Source organism: Suncus etruscus, chromosome 7, assembly GCF_024139225.1.
Source record: "Suncus etruscus isolate mSunEtr1 chromosome 7, mSunEtr1.pri.cur, whole genome shotgun sequence".
In the NCBI taxonomy this organism is placed as follows: domain Eukaryota; kingdom Metazoa; phylum Chordata; class Mammalia; order Eulipotyphla; family Soricidae; genus Suncus; species Suncus etruscus.
Window position 1 is genome coordinate 4,238,174 of NC_064854.1, and position 21,101 is coordinate 4,259,274.

A 21,101-nucleotide genomic window follows, 5' to 3' on the forward strand; every position below is an offset into this window, starting at 1 on the left:
CTGTCTCAGGGACTCTCCCTGTCACTTTGAATACCTGCTTACAAACAGGTTTGGTCAGTGTAGAATTAGGCTATATTACTAGGTATAATTCTGTACCCCTTTCATAAGTTTTATCTCTTTCTATTACCAGATCATAGGAAGAGGGTCTTAGTCTCTAGCTAGAAAACTTTTCCCTCAGGTTAAGGAAATTTGTTATTAGGAAGAAAACCAGGATTCCTGCTATCCCTTAATTTACATCAGTAACAACACCTAGGGCCAGGTACTACTTTGATATGTAAGAAATTAGCCTTCCTTTTATCCTCTGGCTCCTAACTGAAACCTATTTTATTCTAAGGTTACAAACCACCTAAAGCTATGTGTGTTTGTTTTAAAATCAAACAATGTATATTGATAGTTCCTGTACTTTGAAAGAAACAAATGTGGGCATTCCTTTCATGATATGACTGTCTTTTTTACCCTTTATGTACTCCCTTGCCTAAAGATTAAATTTGTCGCACTCCTGCCAGAAATGTGTTGACCTCACATACACGGTGTGTGGTATCATTATTTCATATTTCATATTCAACCACTCGTGTTACCCGTTTTCCTATGTGAAGGACATCGTCCCACTAGAATTGCTGAGACACAAGATGCCTGCAACAATTATTCTACCTTCTTCGCTTCTTTTACTACTAGAAAGTTGACTAGAAGAAGTGAAGGAAAAATTAATATTTCAGTCCGTACACTAGACTGTTAAAAACACTTGATGTAGCATAGTTTTGTTAATTATTTAAAAATTCAATTTCTGATTTTCAATGTATAAAAGAATAAATTTGTATGAATATTTTATTTATTTATTTATTTTTGGGTTTTTGGGCCACACCTGAGGATACTCAGAGGTTACTTCTGACTATGCTCAGAAATTGCTCCTGGCTTGGTGGACCATATGGGACACTGGGGGATCAAACTGGGGGATCAAACCATGGTCCGTCCTAGGTTACCATGTGCATGGCAAATGCCCTACTGCTTGTACAACTGCTCTGGTCTCCCAATATATATTTTAAATGAAAATGGAATCATTAAAAATACTTGTCACATTAAAAAATAACAAACAAAAAACAAAAAATCTATGTGCATCTCCTGGTCAGGTGCATCTAGAGTGAAAAATACAGTAATTAAAAACTTACCCTCTATTTTTTCTCCATCAATCTCTCTGTACATGTCATATATATAATGTTCCTTAGTTTTGCATGTTTAGCATTTACCTCATGAATATGCCTTGATTTCTGAAAACCTGCTAGAAATATGTATGAGCCAAAACAATACCTTATCTCTGTTTTGTATACAAACTCATCCCTACTTCCTTTCTTCAGAGAAGCTAGTTCTCTAGCTTGTGTTGGTGAGTATCCTTTCCAACATAGGTGTTTTTAAACAAGTAAAAATCTTGTGCTATATCTCCAGTCATGTTGTATTAATTCTGAAAATTTACTGTGTTCTGAGTCAGAGATTTTCTGCTTTCCAAGTGAACCAATTCTAATTGTTAGCGTGCACAGAATCAGAGTTTGGGTTTTTGTTGTTGTTTGTTGGTTGGTTTTCTTTGTTATTCTTTTTTATACCTTAGGGTGCCTCACCCATAGTGCTTAGGGCTCCGCACTCAGGAATCACTCCTGTCATGAGTTGGGGGACTATATATGGTATTGGCGATAAATCAGGCTCGAGTGCAAGCAAGGCAAATGCCTTATTTGCTGTACTATCTTTCAGGCCCCATGGACCATAGTTTAATCCTCAGCACCCCATTCACAGATTCTAGTAACTAGTAATCTTAGTGATCTCTAGCCTCACCATGCCTGTGTAGTTCCACACTGATTGGCCCAATTGACTGAATACTTCAAGAAGAGGCCAACCCAGGCCTATTTCTGAGCACCGCTTGGGAATCTTCTTCCCAAAAAAGTTTTTTTAATAAAAAAAAATCTGAATAAAGAGACCCAACCTATAACAAGCTAAACACAAAAGGGATCTATTACACTAGCAATCCAAGGGGCTAAGTGTGGAGGTAAGGAATGCATGCTGGGAAGAGTGGGGAAAGCATGCTGGGAATTGTGGTGGAAGGAGGTCAACACTTTGGTGAGAGTGTCCCTGATTCACGTTCATTATGTGTCTGAAATACAAGTTTACAATGGTCTCAATAAAATTTAAAAAATATCGCCCCCACACACCTGAACAATGGAAGCAACCACAATTGTCTTTAACATTCCCAGGATCTAAGCCTCTACCAGAGAAGACCTACCACTGCTTTGGCATTGACTTACTCCAAAGAGTACTCCCAACACCCAGGCGACTCAGCAACAGTTTGCATGCAGGCAGATCGCTCTGCATTTAATGATATGCTGAAACTAGAGGATGCTCCACATCAGCCTGACATCGACGAAAGAAACGCACAGAATTCAGAGTCTTTAAATATAAAAGTCTGATACCAACTATAGCTAAAAGTGAAAAACTTTCACCGGGACCTTGAGAATGACTGGAGTTGGATAGACTGGTATGCCTGGAACCCAGAGTCTGTCTTATGCCAATAAACTTCTGGGGAGAGGCCTTTTTGTAATTAGGTCAAGGATTTTTTTTTCCATTTTCTCCATTTTTCTGGACCTATGCAAACATTGGCAATTGCCACTATCATACCTTTACTATATTTTTTAAGGAAAAAAATACAACTTACTGAACTTAAAAACAAATTACTGTAGTAGAATGCCTGTCTCGAATACAGGCAGGGGATAGGAAGAGGGCGGGGGTAATGTTGCACTGGTGAAGGGGGGTGTTCTGGTTATGACTGTAACCCAAATATGATCATGTTACTTAAATAAAAAATATATTTAATTAAAAAAATAAATCTCTGAATTAAATGTTCAATGTTGAAATGTTCAACTCAGTTTTCCCCTAACAATCTTGTATATAGGTGCTATAATAGTTGCTTAGTCAGGTGTTTTGTAAGTAAAACGTAAGTGCAGTTATCTTCTATTATTGTTTTCTGCTACTTTATTCATAAACTAAGAAGTACCTTAGTATAACCATAGGCTAAGAAGAAAGAATAAATTTTATCATACATAAAATAAGTTTAATAAAATATATAAGCAGTGATTCCCAACCTAAACACATATTTTATAAACATATACATTATGAAAATTCATTTTTATAAATAGGCATATGTTGATTCACTTATTTTACAAAGATGACATATTAATAAAGATAATCATTGCCTCAGAGCAGTGAAAAAATTCTAGTCTCTCTTCTCTCTAAACCCAAAATTTCTGGTTTACTTACAAGATAACACCTTTTTTTATATATTTTTTTGTTTTGGAGTCACACCTGGTGGCCCTCAGGGGTTAATCCTGGCTCTGTGCTCAGAAATCTCTCCTGGCAGGCTCAAGGGACCATATGGGATGCTGGGATTTGAACCACCATTTGTCCTGGATCAGTTGGGTATAAGGCAAACATACTATTGCTGTGCTCTCTAGCTAGATATAACTCCTATCAATAGCATTTATATTTTATTCACACTTGGTTCAGCAGTCAGTTTATAATTCCCTTTGTATATGTATTAGAATTTTCCTTATATAGCCTTAACAAATTAATCCATTTATTTGTTTGCTTTTGTCATTTATTCTCCACACTATTACAAAGTCATGCACTATCTTTTAGTATCATTTAGTTACATAACCTTTCTCAAGTGGATAGCCTCATTTTTGCTTTGCTCAGATTAACCTTGGACATTATTTTTCAGTCAAATCACTGTTGCTTTACCCTACCTACTTCCATTTGACTTCAGTCATTTCTCAGATCTCTGAGCTCTAAAGAACAATCTAATTGTGCTGAGAGCCATAAATTTGACTTGCTCCCAGTCAGTTTTACCCTTTGCTCTCATTAAGTTGGCATACTGCTGACAAATAGAAATAGTTTCTACTTTCTTTTTCGTTCTTTTCTCTCCCAATGAAATATGTTTAATGCACATTGTTGAAGTACAGAAACCACACCTTTCAAGGTCAAGTTGACTTATAACACTTTGTTCTGGAACCCATCTGTCCCCACTCGCTTTAATATCAGCCTTGTATGCACAAAACACGCTTTCCATTCCACCTCATCCAGGTCATTGATAAAGATGTTAAACAATACTGAGCCAAGAACAAACAGGGAATAACACCAGTTCTATTACTCTAGATAACACTGATACCTTGATAATACACCCCTCTGGCCAGTGGCATTGAAATGTTCAATGCAGTTTTCCCCTAACAATCTTGTATATAGGTACTATAATAGTTGCTTAGTCAGGTGTTTTGTAAGTAAAACGTAAGTGCAGTTATCTTCTATTATAGGTCAATATTTAATGAAGTATTATATAAGTTCTTTTATAAAAATCAGAAAAAATTAAAATAAGGTAATTGTTTATTATATAAGAACACAGTCTACTCTCTACTTATTAACAAGTTCTACTGCTTATTAACAAGTCATGTACAGCATGCACTTTATCTTTGACCTTCAGATACTGGAACTGAAAATTTTCACTAACAAATTTCTCTTTCAACTACCTTCTTTGATACTGTTTTCTAACTAGCTAGCTGTTTGTAATTCAAAAACTAGTGATTACCATCTTTCTAGTTTGTAACTCCTGTCTGAAAATGAAAGTAAACACAATGGTTCAGATGATTACTAAAGCATATTCAGCCCAAAGAATCAGTATACTCTTAATAGTATTAACCAGAAATAACTAATAATTTTCGATTAAGAATTAATGTTTAATTTAAAATGAATGTTTAATTTAAAAATAAAGAATTTACTTAAGTGTCTTTGACAATCTGACTTCTTAGGCAGCAAGCAATATATAATATGAACAAATACTTTTTTCCAGGAATTGAACATGGATATTTTAGAACTTAGAGGTTATTTAATTTGAGGTTAGCCTTTTTTTCTGACTCTTTCAAAAGTGCAAACAATTCTTTGGATTATATTAAGATATAAAATATGCATGGTTTCTCAAATTTAGTTTAAAATTTAAAAAAATCTATAAACAATCAAATGTTAGATAACATGTTAAGTTTACTTGGAGGCAAAAGAACTCCAGTAATATGGAACAAAAAAATCATAGAGAATGTAGGATTTATATAACTAAAAGTATGCATTGAAGATCTATTTCTACCAATAAATATTAAAGCAAAGAAAAATAATTTATGTTCACTGTAATCAATTTATTAATTAATTTAAAGAATTGATTTGCAATGAAATTAATTTGGATTTCCATTTTGAATAACTTTTGGAGTTATGTCTAAAATGTTGCTTTGCTTTTTTGTTTGTTTTTTTTTTTGGGGGGGGGCCACACCTGGCTGTGCTCAGGAGATGATGGTATGCCAGGGATCAAACCTGGGTCAGCCACATGCAAGGCAAACACCTTACCTGCTGTATTATCAGTATGGATCCCAAATGTTGTTATATATTTCTTTGATCCATTTATCTAAGGAACTAATACACCATGGATTTTTAATTTTTTCTGGAAGCTCAGTCATCTCTGCCCTTCTTCAACAAGCTGCATGGATCTTGGCTTTCCAGCTCCCCTCACTGCCCTATCAGAGAGTGGGGTTCAAGACACAGTACCATCTCTACGGAGTGTGACTCTGTGTTGATTTATTTTGGTAATTGAAGTCTCTCAATGAGTTGAAGCCATTCCTGGTGTACTCAGAGGCCACCAGAGTGGTAGCTGGTTATGTTTGGAGATTCATGCTGTGCCCAGTTTTACATTCAGTAGCATGCACACATAGGCATATGTTCTACCACTTAAGCTATATCCCCAGACCTTCCGCAGTGATTGATTATCCTGTTTCCACCTGTAAGATAGGGGTAAACCTTTATTTCATATAATGCCTTCAAGTTTTAAAATAAGTTAAACTGTTTTTTTTTAATTATCTGTGACATAGTAATTAAGAAAGAAATTCTAGGTGATGGCATGGGATGTACTCTGGGAACCTTGGTGGACAGAGGTCAACATTGGTGGGGGTATTGTTTCTGATACATTCTGTGTATGCAAACCAACTATGAAGAACTTGATAAATCACAATGGTTTTGTTAGACCAGACCCACAGAGTAAAGGAGACGCTGGAGAAAGATAGCTAAAAAATAGAAAGTTTATTAGGCTCAGTGCTGAGGACCTGGGCAGAGTGGCGCGGAGGGCCTCAAGCAGGCTTTTAGCATACCTTATATAGGTTTCTTACACAACGTGTGTGTGTGTGGGGGGGGGGGGGGGGATGGAGGCAAAGCCACATTCCCACCTCACTGACATATTGTGGGGTTACATAAAAAGAAAGTATCGGGTACGGTACCCAAGATATCCTAGTCAAGCTTCTTGACAAACCAATTTATGGGGTTGCCTTAATTGCTCCAGGGATGTCTTTCCTTATCTCCTATTTACAACCCTTCTGAGAAGTGTCCATTCTTTGTTCCCATAGCCTACGTCACCTCTCTAAACTTTTCACTGGGCTGAATTACGCTGTTCCTGAACACTCACAAAATAAGCAATGCATGGCAATTAGAATATCTTGACATACCTGTGACATACATACATCACACTCAACCCTAACTTTAGTCAGGTCTAATTTTGGTTTCATCTGGGACTCATTTTTGTTCTAGGTTTAACTTCTATAAGGGAAACAATACTGTTAATTCTTGCAGAACTCAAAGTTTCATTAAAATATTTTTTAAAAACGAAATTCTATAGAAACCTGTGGTTCTTGCTCATACTCTTTCATCAAGTTTTAAATTAAAAAAAGTCAAAGCAAATTTGACTTGAAAGACATTCTCCCAAAAATAATAACATTGGAGGAGGCTATAATGACACATAACATGTAATCTGTATTTGATACATGATCTTAGACTAGACAAAAGACAGTAGAGGAGAGTTAGTGACTTTCAGCTAAAGTCTGTGTTTTAGTTAATACATCCAGCCAATGCTGGTGTTATGGTTTTGAGACTGGTATTATTGTTATATAACATGCTAGTTACAAGAACTCCCCTATAGAGATGAGGATGGTGGAGACAGGGTAATAGACAACTTTTTCAAGTTAGTCGATAGATGGCAAACAAACAATAAAAAGTCATGTGAGGAGTGGAGGACATGGTGTCACAAGAGATCATTTAAATCAATAGCAATTCCCATATGTTAGCTTGCTCATAGGAATGATCTTACATGAAGAGAAAAGTTAGTGAAAGAGAAAAAATAGTTTAGCATTGCAGTGCTAAAGTGCTAAGGCACAGTGAAGAAATTCTAGTACCCTCTTTTACAGGATAATAGATGGGTTCATAGGTACAAATAGAAGGTCTTATTGAAAAGAATAAAAATTGTAGTTCCAAAATTTAGGATTCTCAGGAAATTATTAGCAAGGTGGTAAGTGATGAGAAATGAACAGAAGACCTGGGAATTTGGAGAGGTTGGAAAGTATGCAAAAGGATCTCTCTCCTGGAGGCTAAACCAACTTATTCCATCTCCCAAATGTTTTTCCGTAGGATTATCTTTAAAAGTATGGTCTTAAATGTAAAAAGACACAATCTCTTTGGTGTGGTTTTCCTGGTGTTGGTAAGACACAGAATTATTATATTGGAGGCAAGTAGCACAGCCAGAGTGTATAAGGCAGGAAAAGATCAGAGCTTGGTAAACCCTGGTATTTCAGAATCAACTAGAATGAGTAGAGGGTTACTCTTTCCCTGGGAAAAGGGGAAGAGGCCTGAGAGACTATAATGTTCCTTTCATTTTGGCCTTCTAAACACTCTCTTCTATTCCAATTCTCTCCACCTGGCAATACACACAGATGGTGTTCCCTGTTTTAGCAGGTTTCAGAAGAGGTGATGATCACAAATATGACCCTTCCTGTCATGAAGGGTCATATATTGCATTCTAAAGCAGAGTTAACTCCCCACTACTGCCACTAGCTCCTGTTCTGAGCACCATGTCCCATGGTGCACTGGCTCCAGGTTGGCACTGTCCTTTCTCTTCACTCAGTTATGAGTTTGCAATTAGTTTTCAACCTTCTACTCTCACTTCTGGCCAGAGAGAACTAGGGAGTGAGTTCTATCATTCCTGTACCTCAAGTCAACTTCTCAAGTAACCACTGTCTCCTCACCTCCATTTTCTACAGGGTTGCATGACCTTGGTCTAGTTCCCTTGAGAAATTAGCTTCCAGTCCTTGAGGTTTACTATGTAATGGTCCCACCCTACTTTTGTCGGTATTTTCCTGTAATTCAAAAAAGAAACATTTAGAATAATCCAAAAATTCAGAAGCTGCAGTGTTTTTAAGGTGGGTAGGGCGTTGTTTTCATTTGACCCAGGTTCAAGACCTGGCATCCTAGATTATCTCCCAAGTCCACTAGAAATAATTCCTGAATGCAGATCCAGGGGTAACTCCTGAGCACTACTGGGTAGGTCCCCCAAAATGTAACATGTTGACAGCAGATTGTATCTTACTCCTCATAAGCAGTGAATTGTAAGCAGGTTGGTTGGATAAAACCATTAAGAGATGGCACGGAACTAGTGCCTGAGGCTTTGTGGTCTAAAAGCTTAAGCAATAATATCATTCTTATAGAATTTTTTTGCTTTAAAACACTGAGAAATGAATCATCTCTGACTTTGTTTACTCAAGCCACTTCAATCTTTACACATGATTGGCCTTGGTGACACATTTGTGTTGAATGAGCGGAAACATTCTGGAAAGGAATCTGTCAACTTTACGTTGGAACACACTGGCCAGACAACACAGACATGAGGGTAATATATGAACATGGGGCACATCTGTAACTTCTGAAAACTTTAGCAGAGCTCCAGAGGTAAGGACATAGAATAAAGAATTATAAAGATACAAATATACACTTACAAATATCTTATTGCGACCACCCAAACCTGCCCGCAGGGACGGGAGTCGCCAGTTATTCGTGGGTCACGAAGAGGACTTAACCTGTAAAAGAATTGGGGAGGGGGACAGACAGGACTCAAGACAAGAATCTGATCGAGTCGTTTGTTGCAAAGTTCACAGAGCTTATATACCAAGCCCCAAAGAGGCAGGGGGGTGGGCCTGCGGAAAAAAATGTGTAACATGAAGGCATTTACCTTATACCTTAAAACATTTACAATTACCCAATGTTTTTAGTAAGCATAAAGTTAAACCTAGATCTTAACTCATGCTTGAAAGGTCAGCAGGAACAAGGCTGGCAACATAGTTTAGCAAATCTCCTCAGGCATCCTATGAGGTAGCACAATTTGTGTAACTTTTTCTTGATTTTTTACTCATTTCCTAAGCCCCCGGGGTGGGGGGCCTCCAGGGCAGCTATACCAGGAAGTTCTGCAAAGCAGCAGCAGAAGCAGACCAAGGGTTTGGGGCTGTCGGGTCCCTGACATCTTATGACTTCAGTGTTGAAACATTCTCCAGGTGGATTTGTCTTCCTGAAGTAGTTTCCAATTCACCACAGTGCTGTATAAAATGTGCAGAGATTATCTTGTCTCCTTCCTCTGAGTCAGCCAGGGTGCCCCCCAAACTCCAAATATAGGTTATATCTACATTTTCAGTAACTTTTCTTTTTATTTTTAGCATATGTGAAGAGTTTGGTGCCTCAATGATCCAAGTGCTATATACAAACTGAACCCCTCTTAGAGGTTCTCAGCTTGTTCGATCACAGCTAGAAAATGCTTAGAGGCAGAAACAGGACAATTCTTCTTAGAGGCCTACCTACATAAAATCATGTGTGCCCATCAGTCTACAGTCAATGTACTTTATTTTTTTTTTTTTTGTTCCATATAGAAACTATTGGTCTTGGTCTTTCTCTTTCATTTTTTAATATAATTTTTATTTTGATCATAGTGGCTTACATATTGTTGACAATAATATTTTAGGTACATATTTACATAAGATCAGGGGGGATTCCCATCACCAAATTGTCCTCCCTACACCTCCGTTTTTGTCCTACCTCCCATTTCCTCTTCCCTCACCCCCAGGGCGGCTAGAATATGTGGTCCCCTCTGTCTCTAACCTACTACTTAGTAGTCTTGCATCAGTTTGGTCTTGATGCCTCCCTTATTTCCCCCTCTAAGTAGGGGCAGGGCTAGCTAGTTCAAGTTGCGTGGTTTTGCCTGAAAAAGAGAAAATAAATAAACTGGGGTAAGAGTTTAATACCCCGAAAATGGGCAGAATCCTTCTAGAGGTTCTCATCATTGATTTGGGAAATGAAGGAGAAAAAGAAGGTGAAACACTCCACCATTACCAAAAGAAGTGTCAAATATCCAGTGAGGACTCCAGCTATAACGATAAGCACCACAAAAAACAGATAAAAAAACAAAACAAAACAAACAAAAAACAAACAAAAACAAACAAACAAACAAAAAACACGCCGTGGTCTTGAAATAAGAAACATGGTGTAGCACATAACGAAAGAAAAGAAAGGAAGAGAAAAAAAAATAAGAATAATTGGGGACAACAATTTCAATAATTGCATCCAAACTGAGAAATCGACCAAAATAGCTAGGTAAATAGGGCCGGAGAGATAGCATGGAGGTAAGGCGTTTGCCTTTCATGCAGGAGGTCATCGGTTCGAATCCCGGCGCCCCATATGGTCCCCTGTGCCTGCCAGGAGCAATTTCTGAGCCTGGAGCCAGGAATAACCCCTGAGCACTGCCAGGTGTGACCCAAAAACCAAAAAAAAAAAAAAATAGCTAGGTAAATAAAAATAATAATAACAATAATAAATGAAGGTAAGATATATATATATGTGTGTGTATATATATATATATATATATATATATATATATATATATATAAATAACCAAGGTTTTGTGTTTTTTGTATTTTTGTTTTTTTCCCTCCTGCCCTGGCACAGTAAATATTGGGGTCGTTCGAAAAGGAATTCACTTGCCCTATGAGATATGGGGTTTCTCCGTCCTTGGAGTATACTGTCATGGGATAGCTCTAGTCTTTGCTCAGGATCATTACTCTCCCGGTGGTGTTTTTTTTTTTTTTTTTTTTTTTTTTTTTTTGGTGTGTGGAAGACTTCTGCTCTGTCCAGGGTGATACGATCAGAGCTCTGTGTTTAGAGGTCTCAGTATCTGTACAGATCCTGAGGTGGGACTTATGGTGAAGTCAGTCTTTGTGAATCTAGAGGTTCTGTTACCTCAATGCCATTTTAATCCATCTTCTGTGGTTGGTGATCTTGGTCTTTGCACTGAACCTAGGAAGGCATCTAGGATAGCGTGTACTTTCTATTTCTGTTTTTCTTCATGAAAATTTTCCCAAAGTCCTCATGAAAGACCCTTAATAATTCAGTGGTGATACTCAGCTGCTTATAAAAATGAACCTGAATTCTGGAGCTCAGTTAGAGCCTAGCACAGAAGAACTCAGGGTAGACAGTCCAGAGATGTGGATGACAGGCAGCACCCAAAGGCTGAATTGTGAAAGGCCACAACTCCATGGGAAATATCATAGAGTCTTTTTGACAATGTATATCATGGGCAAAATATCCACTTCTTTATTTTTTATAAATCAACATGTTTCCCATTATTTCATTTTAAATGACTTTATTTCACATATTTCAATTTCTTATTGATTATTGCCGTGTTACAGAAATATGACCAAGAAACAAGAAATGATTGGCATCCAGGAAGTATGATGGAGGCAACTCAGTTTTATTATGCATGCAGACTCGATCTGGCTATTGCTACAAAAGGGTCAAGTAAGTCTTGAACCTGTTAACGATCTATATAGGCTACATCATTTCTAAGATAACATGCATCTAATATACAGTACACTACAGTTCCTAATATATATAATTAGTACAATTAATGATTAATATAATTTGTTTTTAAGTTCCATATAGATATTTACTAATTGTCTCTGTGACCCCAATTTTGTTCCTAATCAAGGAATTTCATGGTTTTGGTCTCCTGCCCTGTTCTTATTGTAAATCTGTTACTTACCTAGATATCTTTCTTTAATATCTTTATTTAGATATATTTATTTATCTTATTGTAAATCTGTTATTTACCTACTTAACTTTGCCTAGATCCCATGTCTCTCAGAGGTACAACCCTTAGTTTCTCTGCTTATGTTTCTAATTTTCCAACTGCAGCTAAACATTTTTTGTTTTATATTTAGTTAACAAACCATGATTTACAAAGTTGTTGATAGATTATTTTTAGATATATTCTATTTCAACACCAATCCCACCACCAGTGTCAACTCCCTCACTAGTGCTCCCAACTCCATCATCTTCCATCCCCACCTCCAAACCCTTCCCATCCCTGATTTTTAATTTTAAGGGCTAGAGCAATAGTAGAAAGGTGCTTGCCTTTACATGGGCAACCCAGGTTCAATACCAACTTCCCATATGAGTCTCCATGCACCACCAGGAGTAACTCCTGGGTGCAAAGTCAGGAGTAAATTAGGAGCATCATCAGGTTTGGCCCAAATCCCCACCCCATAAATATATGGATTTTTAATTTTATTGTGTTCAAGGAGTGTCATTTAATTTAAATAGTTTAATCTTTCAAGAGTTTTATTATAAAGAATATTTCATTATTTTTATCTATATGTCTTATTTTATTTGGAAAAACAGATATATTCCACTACGTTTGGATTTCATTTACTCAATTACAATTAGAAATAAATTTGAGATAAATCTCAAAGTAGGAAATGTTTGTGTTTACTTTCTCCTCACCTTGTTGAAAATTGACAAGTTTCTACACTTTATTTGTCCAGTAAATATTTTCAATATAGTTCATTGTAAATATTCAAATAATTTTAACACATGAGAGTGTTATCTGACAAATTTCTAGTTATTAAGACCCAAATGAGCATGAAAATGAGGCTGGCAGATTCCCATCTGCTGTGTATAGTCCCTAAAAAGTAGGAGTGTGAATTGGGGGTTTAATTTTCAAAAGGACTTCAGTGTTAGCACAAGGTCTGGAATTAACTATTTTTCTCAGGAGGTGGGGTAGGGAGCACTGAGGAATCCTAAAAGAGTTATAGCAGGTGGTCACTTGAGGTGGAACCTGGTCATATCCTCCCAAGGCATCATAAATGTGTTTTTATATGAGTTAGAGATTATGTTGGATGCTGGCACCATTGTCCACATAAAAAAATTACAAAGCATAATGCCTGCAGCCCTAATTTGAAAGTCATGAGACAGAGTTAGTTGTGTTCAGTGGCTATAGATACATAACACCAACCACCTTTTGGTATTCAACAGGTTTGTCAGGTTAAACTAGATTGATTCAAATGGTCTCTCGGTTTTATTTTCCCTTTGGCTTTAAAAATATCCTGCATTGTATGGTACCAAAATCTCAGTCACTATATTCATAGGCATCTGCAACCTTAGCTATTAAGAGCCCAAAAAGCCATTTCTCCACTTAAGGAAATGGTTTCCATTAATTATCATTCTAAAATCCAAGATGTGGTCTAGGGAACCTGCCCTGTAATCTCTTAAATCTACAGAGTAATTATATTATGTTAAGAGGTTATCCGCCTCTTGGTCTTCTCTTAACTACATTCTGTGAATCACACCCATATCTTCATAGAGATACAGGAGGGGCATGCACATATACACAAACGTACACTCACACATGAACACAGAAATGCATACACATTTGTTACCAATTTGTTTAGATTTGTTACCAATATCTATCACAAATATCTATCTATGCCACTATCTACACCAATATTACAATATATTTGTACTATTAAAATTAGAGAAAACATTGTGCCTCTTTTGAATATCTGCAGACTTAAAATTACTTTGTTAGTTAATTCTCAGTGGGCTAAGTCATTACTGATGCTGAAAATTATTGCATAGATGGAAATAGAAAACTTGAACAACTGATATTTACTTCTCCACTGAATCCTTCCTCATTGGTTGGTAGACTCTGTCAACCAAAGGAATAAAAACAAACGCTTTGTCCACTTTGTGCAGCATTTATACCATTCTGGAGTTAATAAAACATATCCACATTTGAGTGACAAATATAAAGTAAACGTTTCTTTTTAGTGATTCTAATGTGAGTAAAGTTTTATATTTCTATTTGAAATTGTCATATTATAATATAAAGAAAAATGGTAAAGTTTAAAAGTTTACTTAAACAATAAAAGAAAGATAAAACCAGTATGACTGATAGGAAGACACATTTAGTGATCTAATCATATAACTCTTATCTTTCCTTTTACTGATATATTAATGTATTGTATTAACTCATCTGTCTATATTGAACCATCCTTGCATCTCAAAGATTAATTACTCTTAGTCATGGTATATGCTTTATTTACTTTTTTTGATGTTCTGCTGGATTTAATTTGCTAAGATTTTGGGAAGATTTTTCCTCAATGTTCATGAAGGAGATTGAAATTTTCTTTTGTTTTTTTTTTTATTTTTATTTTATTTTTGTAGTATCTCTTCAACTGTGGGTAATGTGTGCAATGTTAGCTACAGCGAAGGTGTTATGAAGGATTCCCACTTTTTTGATATTTCGGAACAGCTTAAGCAGAAAATCTTCTCTGAAGTTTTCATAAAACTCACATGCAAACTCCTCTAGTCAAGTAATTTTATTCTTGGGGAGATTCTTGATTACCGTTCAATGTTCTTGTCTGCAATTCACCCCATTCCAGCTTTCTACTTCCGTCTCATTCATTATGGGAGATCACATGTTAGTAGAAATAGGTCCATCTTTCTGCTTCTCTATCTTAATAGAGTTGTTTATATTAAGTTTTCATGATTGCTTGAATTTTGAGGAGTTTTCTTGTAATTTCTTTTGTTTCTGATCCTTTTTGGAGCACTATTTCCCCTCATATTTCAAATCAAATTTTTGTCTATCTCGCTTATTCCTTTGAAGAACTAGTTCCTGGTTTCACTCATTCTTTGTATTGATTTTTTTGTTTCTATATATCCTTGATTTTCCTTTTTTTATTTTAATTATTTCATTGTTGTTGTTTTGTTTTCAGCCACATTCGGTGATGCTCAGGGGTTACTACTTGTTATGCACTCAGAAATCACTCCTGGCTCAGGAAACCATATGGGACATCAGGGATCAAACCCAGGTCAGTCCTGAGTCAGCTGCGTGTAAGGCAAAAGCGCCCTAACGCTGTGCTATGGCTTCGGTCCTTGATTTTTCTTGTTTTTATTATTTTTCTTCTCTAATCTTTAGTGCCAGAGTCCAGCCCCAGGTGAATAGGCCTGAAGAGGGGCACCACGAGGATTAAGACAACAAGACAGACATCACAGAGAAAAGCATGGGGTTAGGGGGCTTCCAGGTTTATGGATTGAGAGCACTGACTATACTCCACTTGAGAAATTTATTGTTCAAGAATAATAAATCATAGGAAGAAGGGCAGATAACAAATTGATATCCAACGATTACTAGGCCTAAGGGATGGGGGCGTTTAAATTTCCCAAGGAAATTGAGGAAAGACTAAGCTAAAATAAAATCTTGTAAATTGTCTTCCTCCAAGAGAGGTAACAGATGAAAGACTGTATACAGGACTATCACCAGCAGAGCACTCCCTGTGGGCACTGGCATTCCAATTATTTACATGAAGAGCCCTCAGATCTTTATCTGCACCTCCCCTTGGACTATCAGCTCTCTAGATAAACTTGTTTATTTCCTGGATATCTTCATATCGGACATTTTAGATTCATTTCTTGTTGGCTCTCTGTACATTTAAGATGTGAATTTAGGTTGCTGACTTTTATTTTTTTCTTCATTCCTTAGGCCAGTATCCACCTCAGTATACCCCTTAAGTGTTGCTTTTGCTGTGTCCCATATATTTTATTAACTTGTTTTTCATTATCATAAATCTTAAGAATCTTTTTTATATCTTCCTTGACTTTCTCTTTGATTTAGTTATTATTTGTCAGCATGTTGTTCAGTCTTCGGAGATGAGAGGTGTTAAATCCAGAACTCAGAATCTGCCAGCCAAAAGACCACCAGGGAGACAGACAGTGATGTAAATGCAAGGGAGTCTATTCCAGGATGCTGGGGTTCAACATCTTCTAAGAAATGAGAATCCCGAGAATGGCTCACTTGTCAAATGTAAAGGGGTACCTAGGCCCGACCCAGGGTGTGGTTGTCATCTGGCTGGCTTTTCAGCTGCTGTTTAGCCTTTTATGAATGTATTTTCTGGCATTTACCCCTAGGATCTGGTTCCAGGAACTGACTGTTCTTCTGGGCCTAGTCTTTCTCCCTTAAAACTGCAGCCTGTCATGGCTGCACTTTGACTCACAGCAAAGCCAGTTTGACAGACGTTAACTTCCTCAAGCAAGCAAAATACAGAAGTCAAATCAATGTTATTTCTAACATTATTTCTTTTTTTTTTTTTTTTTTTTTTTTTTTTTGTGGTTTTTGGGTCACACCCGGCCGTGCTCAGGGATTATTCCTGGCTCCAGGCTCAGAAATTGTTCCTGGCAGGCACGGGGGACCATATGGGACGCCGGGATTCAAACCGATGACCTCCTGCATGAAAGGCAACCGCCTTACCTCCATGCTATCTCTCCGGCCCCCTAACATTATTTCTAAGCAAAGGAACACCATATTCTAACATCAACATTTAGGTTACAGTTAATTCTAAATCTTAGATTCTAACAAAGGTTCTCCACATCTTTTTATGGCTAATTTCTATCTCCTGGCATTGTAATCTAATAGGATGTTTGATATTATATTTTCTCTTTTCAGCCCTCATATCTTTACTGATATTCTGTCTAATGGATCTATCCAGTGTTCACTGTGGGATGTCAAAAACTTCCACTACATAGTTCCATCCAAATGTTTTTCTAGATTTGTGAGCAAAAGCATTGCAACGTTTCCTGACCCAACATTTGATGCATGTATATTGATTAGAGATAGTATTTATTGGTCTACTGTTCCTTTCACTAATAAGAAGTGTTCACCCCTGTCTCTAATGAATGTCTTTGGATTGAAAGCAATTGGTCTGGTTTATATCTATCCTGTGGCTTTAGGTATGTTTCCTATAAGCAGGAAACAGATAGATATTTTTTCCTTGATCCATCACACCATTATGCCTTTTGTTTGTTTTGGGGCTTGGGGGACCATCTGGGATGCTGGGGGATTGAAACACAGTCCCTCTTAGGTTATCGCATGCAAGGCAAATACCCTACCACTTGTGCCACCACTCTGGCCCCACCATTATGCTTTTTGATGGAAAAATTTAGTTCATTGAAATTCAGGGATATTATTGATATAAAGCTCTGTACAGGCATTTTACTGTGTAGGGTTGTTGTTTATAAAGTCAACTATTTGGTTTTTATAAGTGACCTTTCAGAAGTTTATTCAGGGCTGGTTTGGTTATCATAAGTTTCATAAGATCTTGTTTGTCTCAGACTGTTTTTTTTTTAATCCTCCCTCCAATCTAAATGAGAGCTTGGCAGAGTAATGAACTCTAGGTTGAAAATATTTTTTTTTTTTTTTTTTTTTTGGTTTTTGGGCCACACCCGGTAACGCTCAGGGGTTACTCCTGGCTATGTGCTCAGAAGTTGCTCCTGGCTTGGGGGACCATATGGGACACCGGGGGATCGAACCGCGGTCTGTCCAAGGTTAGCGCAGGCAAGGCAGGCACCTTACCTTTAGCGCCACCGCCCGGCCCGGTTGAAAATATTTTTAATTCATTCATTTGAATATGTTATTCCACTTTTTCTCACCTACACCATTTCATGTAGAAATATGTTTTGATTCTTGTATCATCTACCTTATATTTTAGGTTGTCTTTCTGTTTTGAACTTTGACTTTCACTCTCTCCTTTTGATTACGATGCCTTAGTATTATTCTATTTGAGTCTGTTTTGATTCTAGTCTTGTGGCCTCTTGAATTTGTGCAGCTGCCTCCTCCCTAGAGTGGACAAGTTCACAGCTATGATCTTTCTCATCACGAGTTCTTTCCCTGCCCCTTTTTTCCACCTTCTATCATTTGGAGATTATTTTTCTTGTCTATGTTCGTTCAGTACTTTCATTTTCTATTCACTTACCAATGCTAGCAGGCATTTTGTCTTTAAGTCCACGTATAAGGCTCTGCCTGTGAGATTCTACTACTGTGACTTGCTAATGTATTCTTTATCTTCAACAATACCATTTATTTAGGATCTGTCATCCTCTGAAGTTTGAGGAAAATTGTCATCCTCTCGAGTTTCTTCGAGTTGATTAAATTTCTTGTGCAGTGATTGCTTAATTTAGTCGGCAAGTGCTTTACTTAATTAATTATATGGTCAGTGCAGTGACTGTTGATTGTAGATTCTCATTGACAAGGCTAAGGAGTTTTGATGGACTTGCCTGAGTTTCTGTCCCTATCTGCAACTGTAGTCGTGCTTCTTAGTTTCTCCATTGTTCTTAAAGTTCTGTGGTGTTCATACTGGGGGTTTAGATTTCCAGCTCCTTGAGAACTGATCTACTCTGATGTTCATACCGGAGAACTACAAATAATGCCTCTGCAGTTCAGATTATTGTTCTTACCTGGCTGTGCTATGATGAGGAAATTTATCGCTCTGTTGAGTTAACTAAGATTGAAGGCTGTATACAGATTTAGAAACAGGAGTGCCATGCCATATGAGTAAGAGAAGCAGGTAAGTGGGGAAGGAGGGATCTAGGGGCATTGGTGGTGGGAATGGGGCACTGGTGAAGGGGGGTGTTCTGTTTATGGCTGAAACTCAACTACAATCATAAATATTTTATATTTAAAAAATAGGAGTGCCACACCCCACCTTCCCCCAATAAGAGAGATGTATGTTGTCATGTTTTTTGTCAAGACGTATTAGTGAACATATACTGATGGGACATTTTAAACGACAGTGAGATGGATGCAATACCTGACCTACGGGCCTGGGAGCTTCCTTTACAGGCTGGTTGCTGCATCCATTGCAGGGCTGCCATGAATGCCCGAGACAGGCTTGGCAACCCGTGCTTGCTTCCAGCCGGGCTCTTAGGGCTGAAGGCCCCAACTTCTCCGGACCCTCTGGGGCCTGGGGCCGCTGAGCTGGGCCGAAAGATGCTTCTCCTGGAGCCCCAGATTCCCGGGCCACCGAACTTTCGCTGAGCCTAGGCCAGGCCGCCCTGGAGCTAGGTGCCACGCCTCCTGCATCCAGCCCCGGGAAGCGCTCCGGGCCGGGACCAGGAGTAAGAGGGCCGGAGTGGGCGTGGTAGATGGGGCGTGGCCAGCAGGGTGTGGGGCGGGGCCAGAAACGCTCTCGGAGCTGGTGTGGGCGGGGCCGACGCGGGGCGGGGCCAGCGGAGTGCTCGGAGCAGGGGAGGGGCGGGGCCAACCAAGCTCTCGGAGCGGAGGGGCTGGGCGGGACCGACGTGGGCGGGGCGATCACAGCTCTGAGCGGGGGCGGGGCGGCTGGGGGGGGGGAAACTGGCAGAGTTTGGAGCAGAGGGGCGGGGCCAGCAGAGTCCTCAGCGTCGTAGAGGGCGGGGCTGCGAGAGAGAGGGGCGGGGCCAGCAGGGCTCTTGAGGCAGAGGGGCGGGGCCGGGCCAGCTCCCGGAGGGAGGGCGTGGCCACGGAAGCACGCGGGCGGGCGGGTGTGGGCGGGGCCGGGCCGGTCGCGCGCGGCGACGGATGGGCGAGCGGCGCGGACGGGGCGTGGCCGTGGGCGTGGCCGGCGGGGCGGGGCGGGGCGGGGCGGGGCGGGGCGTGCGGGGCGGGCGCGGCTCCCGTCACTCGGGGCTCGGCTTCCCCGCGTCGGCGGCGCCCGGCTCGGCTCGGCTCGGCTCGGCTCGGCTCGGCTCGGCTCGGCTCGGCTCGGCTCGGCTCCGCGCGCTCGCTGCCTCGGCTTCGGTCGCCGCCGCCGCCGCCGCCGCCCTCGGCTCTGCGCTCGGCCCCCGTGGCGGCGATGGGTCCGCGCGGCGCGAGCGCATGAGGACGCGGCGCTCGGCCCATGGACGCGTCCGCCAAGCCCCCGAGCGGGTGAGTGAGTGAGTTTCATTCATTGCGACTCGCGGCTGTCACCGGCCGCTGCTGTCAGATCGGTGTGGACGGATCGGTCTGATCTGGTCGCTTCCTCGAGGTCCCTCTCGACCCCTCCGGCGCCGCCGCGGCCACGATGTGGGCGGCGGGGTTCCGGGCATTCCAAGGGGCGCCCTCCCTCCCTCCCTCCCTCCCTCTTTCCCTCGCTCCCTCCCTCCCTCCCTCCCTCCTTCTTTCCCTCCCTCCCTCCCTCCCTCCCTCCCTCCCTCCCTCCCTCGCTCCCTCCCTCCCTCCCTCCCTCCTTCTTTCCCTCCCTCCCTCCCTCCCTCCCTCCCTCCCTCCCTCTTTCCCTCGCTCCCTCCCTCCCTCCCTCCCTCCTTCTTTCCCTCCCTCCCTCCCTCCCTCCCTCCCTCCCTCTTTCCCTCGCTCCCTCCCTCCCTCCCTCCCTCCTTCTTTCCCTCCCTCCCTCCCTCCCTCCCTCCCTCCCTCCCTCCCTCCCTCCCTCCCTCTTTCCCTCGCTCCCTCCCTCCCTCCCTCCCTCCTTCTTTCCCTCCCTCCCTCCCTCCCTCCCTCCCTCTTTCCCTCGCTCCCTCCCTCCCTCCCTCCCTCCTTCTTTCCCTCCCTCCCTCCCTCCCTCCCTCCCTCCCTCCCTCTTTCCCTCGCTCCCTCCCTCCCTCCCTCCCTCCTTCTTTCCCTCCCTCCCTCCCTCCCTCCCTCCCTCCCTCCCTCCCTCCCTCCCTCTTTCCCTCCCTCCCTCCCTCGCTCCCTCCTCCCTCCCTCCCTCCCTCCCTCGCTCCCTCCCTCCCTCCCTCCCTCCCGCCTGCACCCCGCGCCCACCCTGGCCGGGCAGCCACGAGAGCCCCGGCCCGCCCGGCCCTCCTGCACCTGCTGCCTCGGGCGGCCGCAGCAACTGCTCTGCGCCCTGGGACAACTAATCCCCGGCCACTTCGCGGCCCTGGCTGGCCTGGCCCCGGCTTGCCCGCGCCTGTCAGGGACTTCGCAGTGGCCTCAGACACCCACCCGACAAGGGCACAGAGCGAAAGCATGGTGACTACTGATCATGAATAATGATGATTACGCTGACGATAAGCGGGAGGAGTGGCGGGGCAGCCCTGAGCTTGAGCCGAGCAGAAATGGCAAGCTGAGGGATGTGCTC

At 40.9% G+C, this 21,101-nt stretch overlaps 1 protein-coding gene across 1 annotated transcript in view; it reads left to right on the top strand.

The window, feature by feature from the left end:
- Positions 1-19,916: 19,916 nt before the first annotated feature.
- COBL (cordon-bleu WH2 repeat protein) overlaps positions 19,917-21,101 on the top strand; it is a 233,037-nt gene continuing 231,852 nt past the window's right edge. Inside the window, exon 1 of the mRNA XM_049777026.1 lies at positions 19,917-19,945. Within this exon, the coding sequence (XP_049632983.1) occupies positions 19,917-19,945 (29 nt within the window). The remainder of the gene's footprint in view (positions 19,946-21,101) is intronic.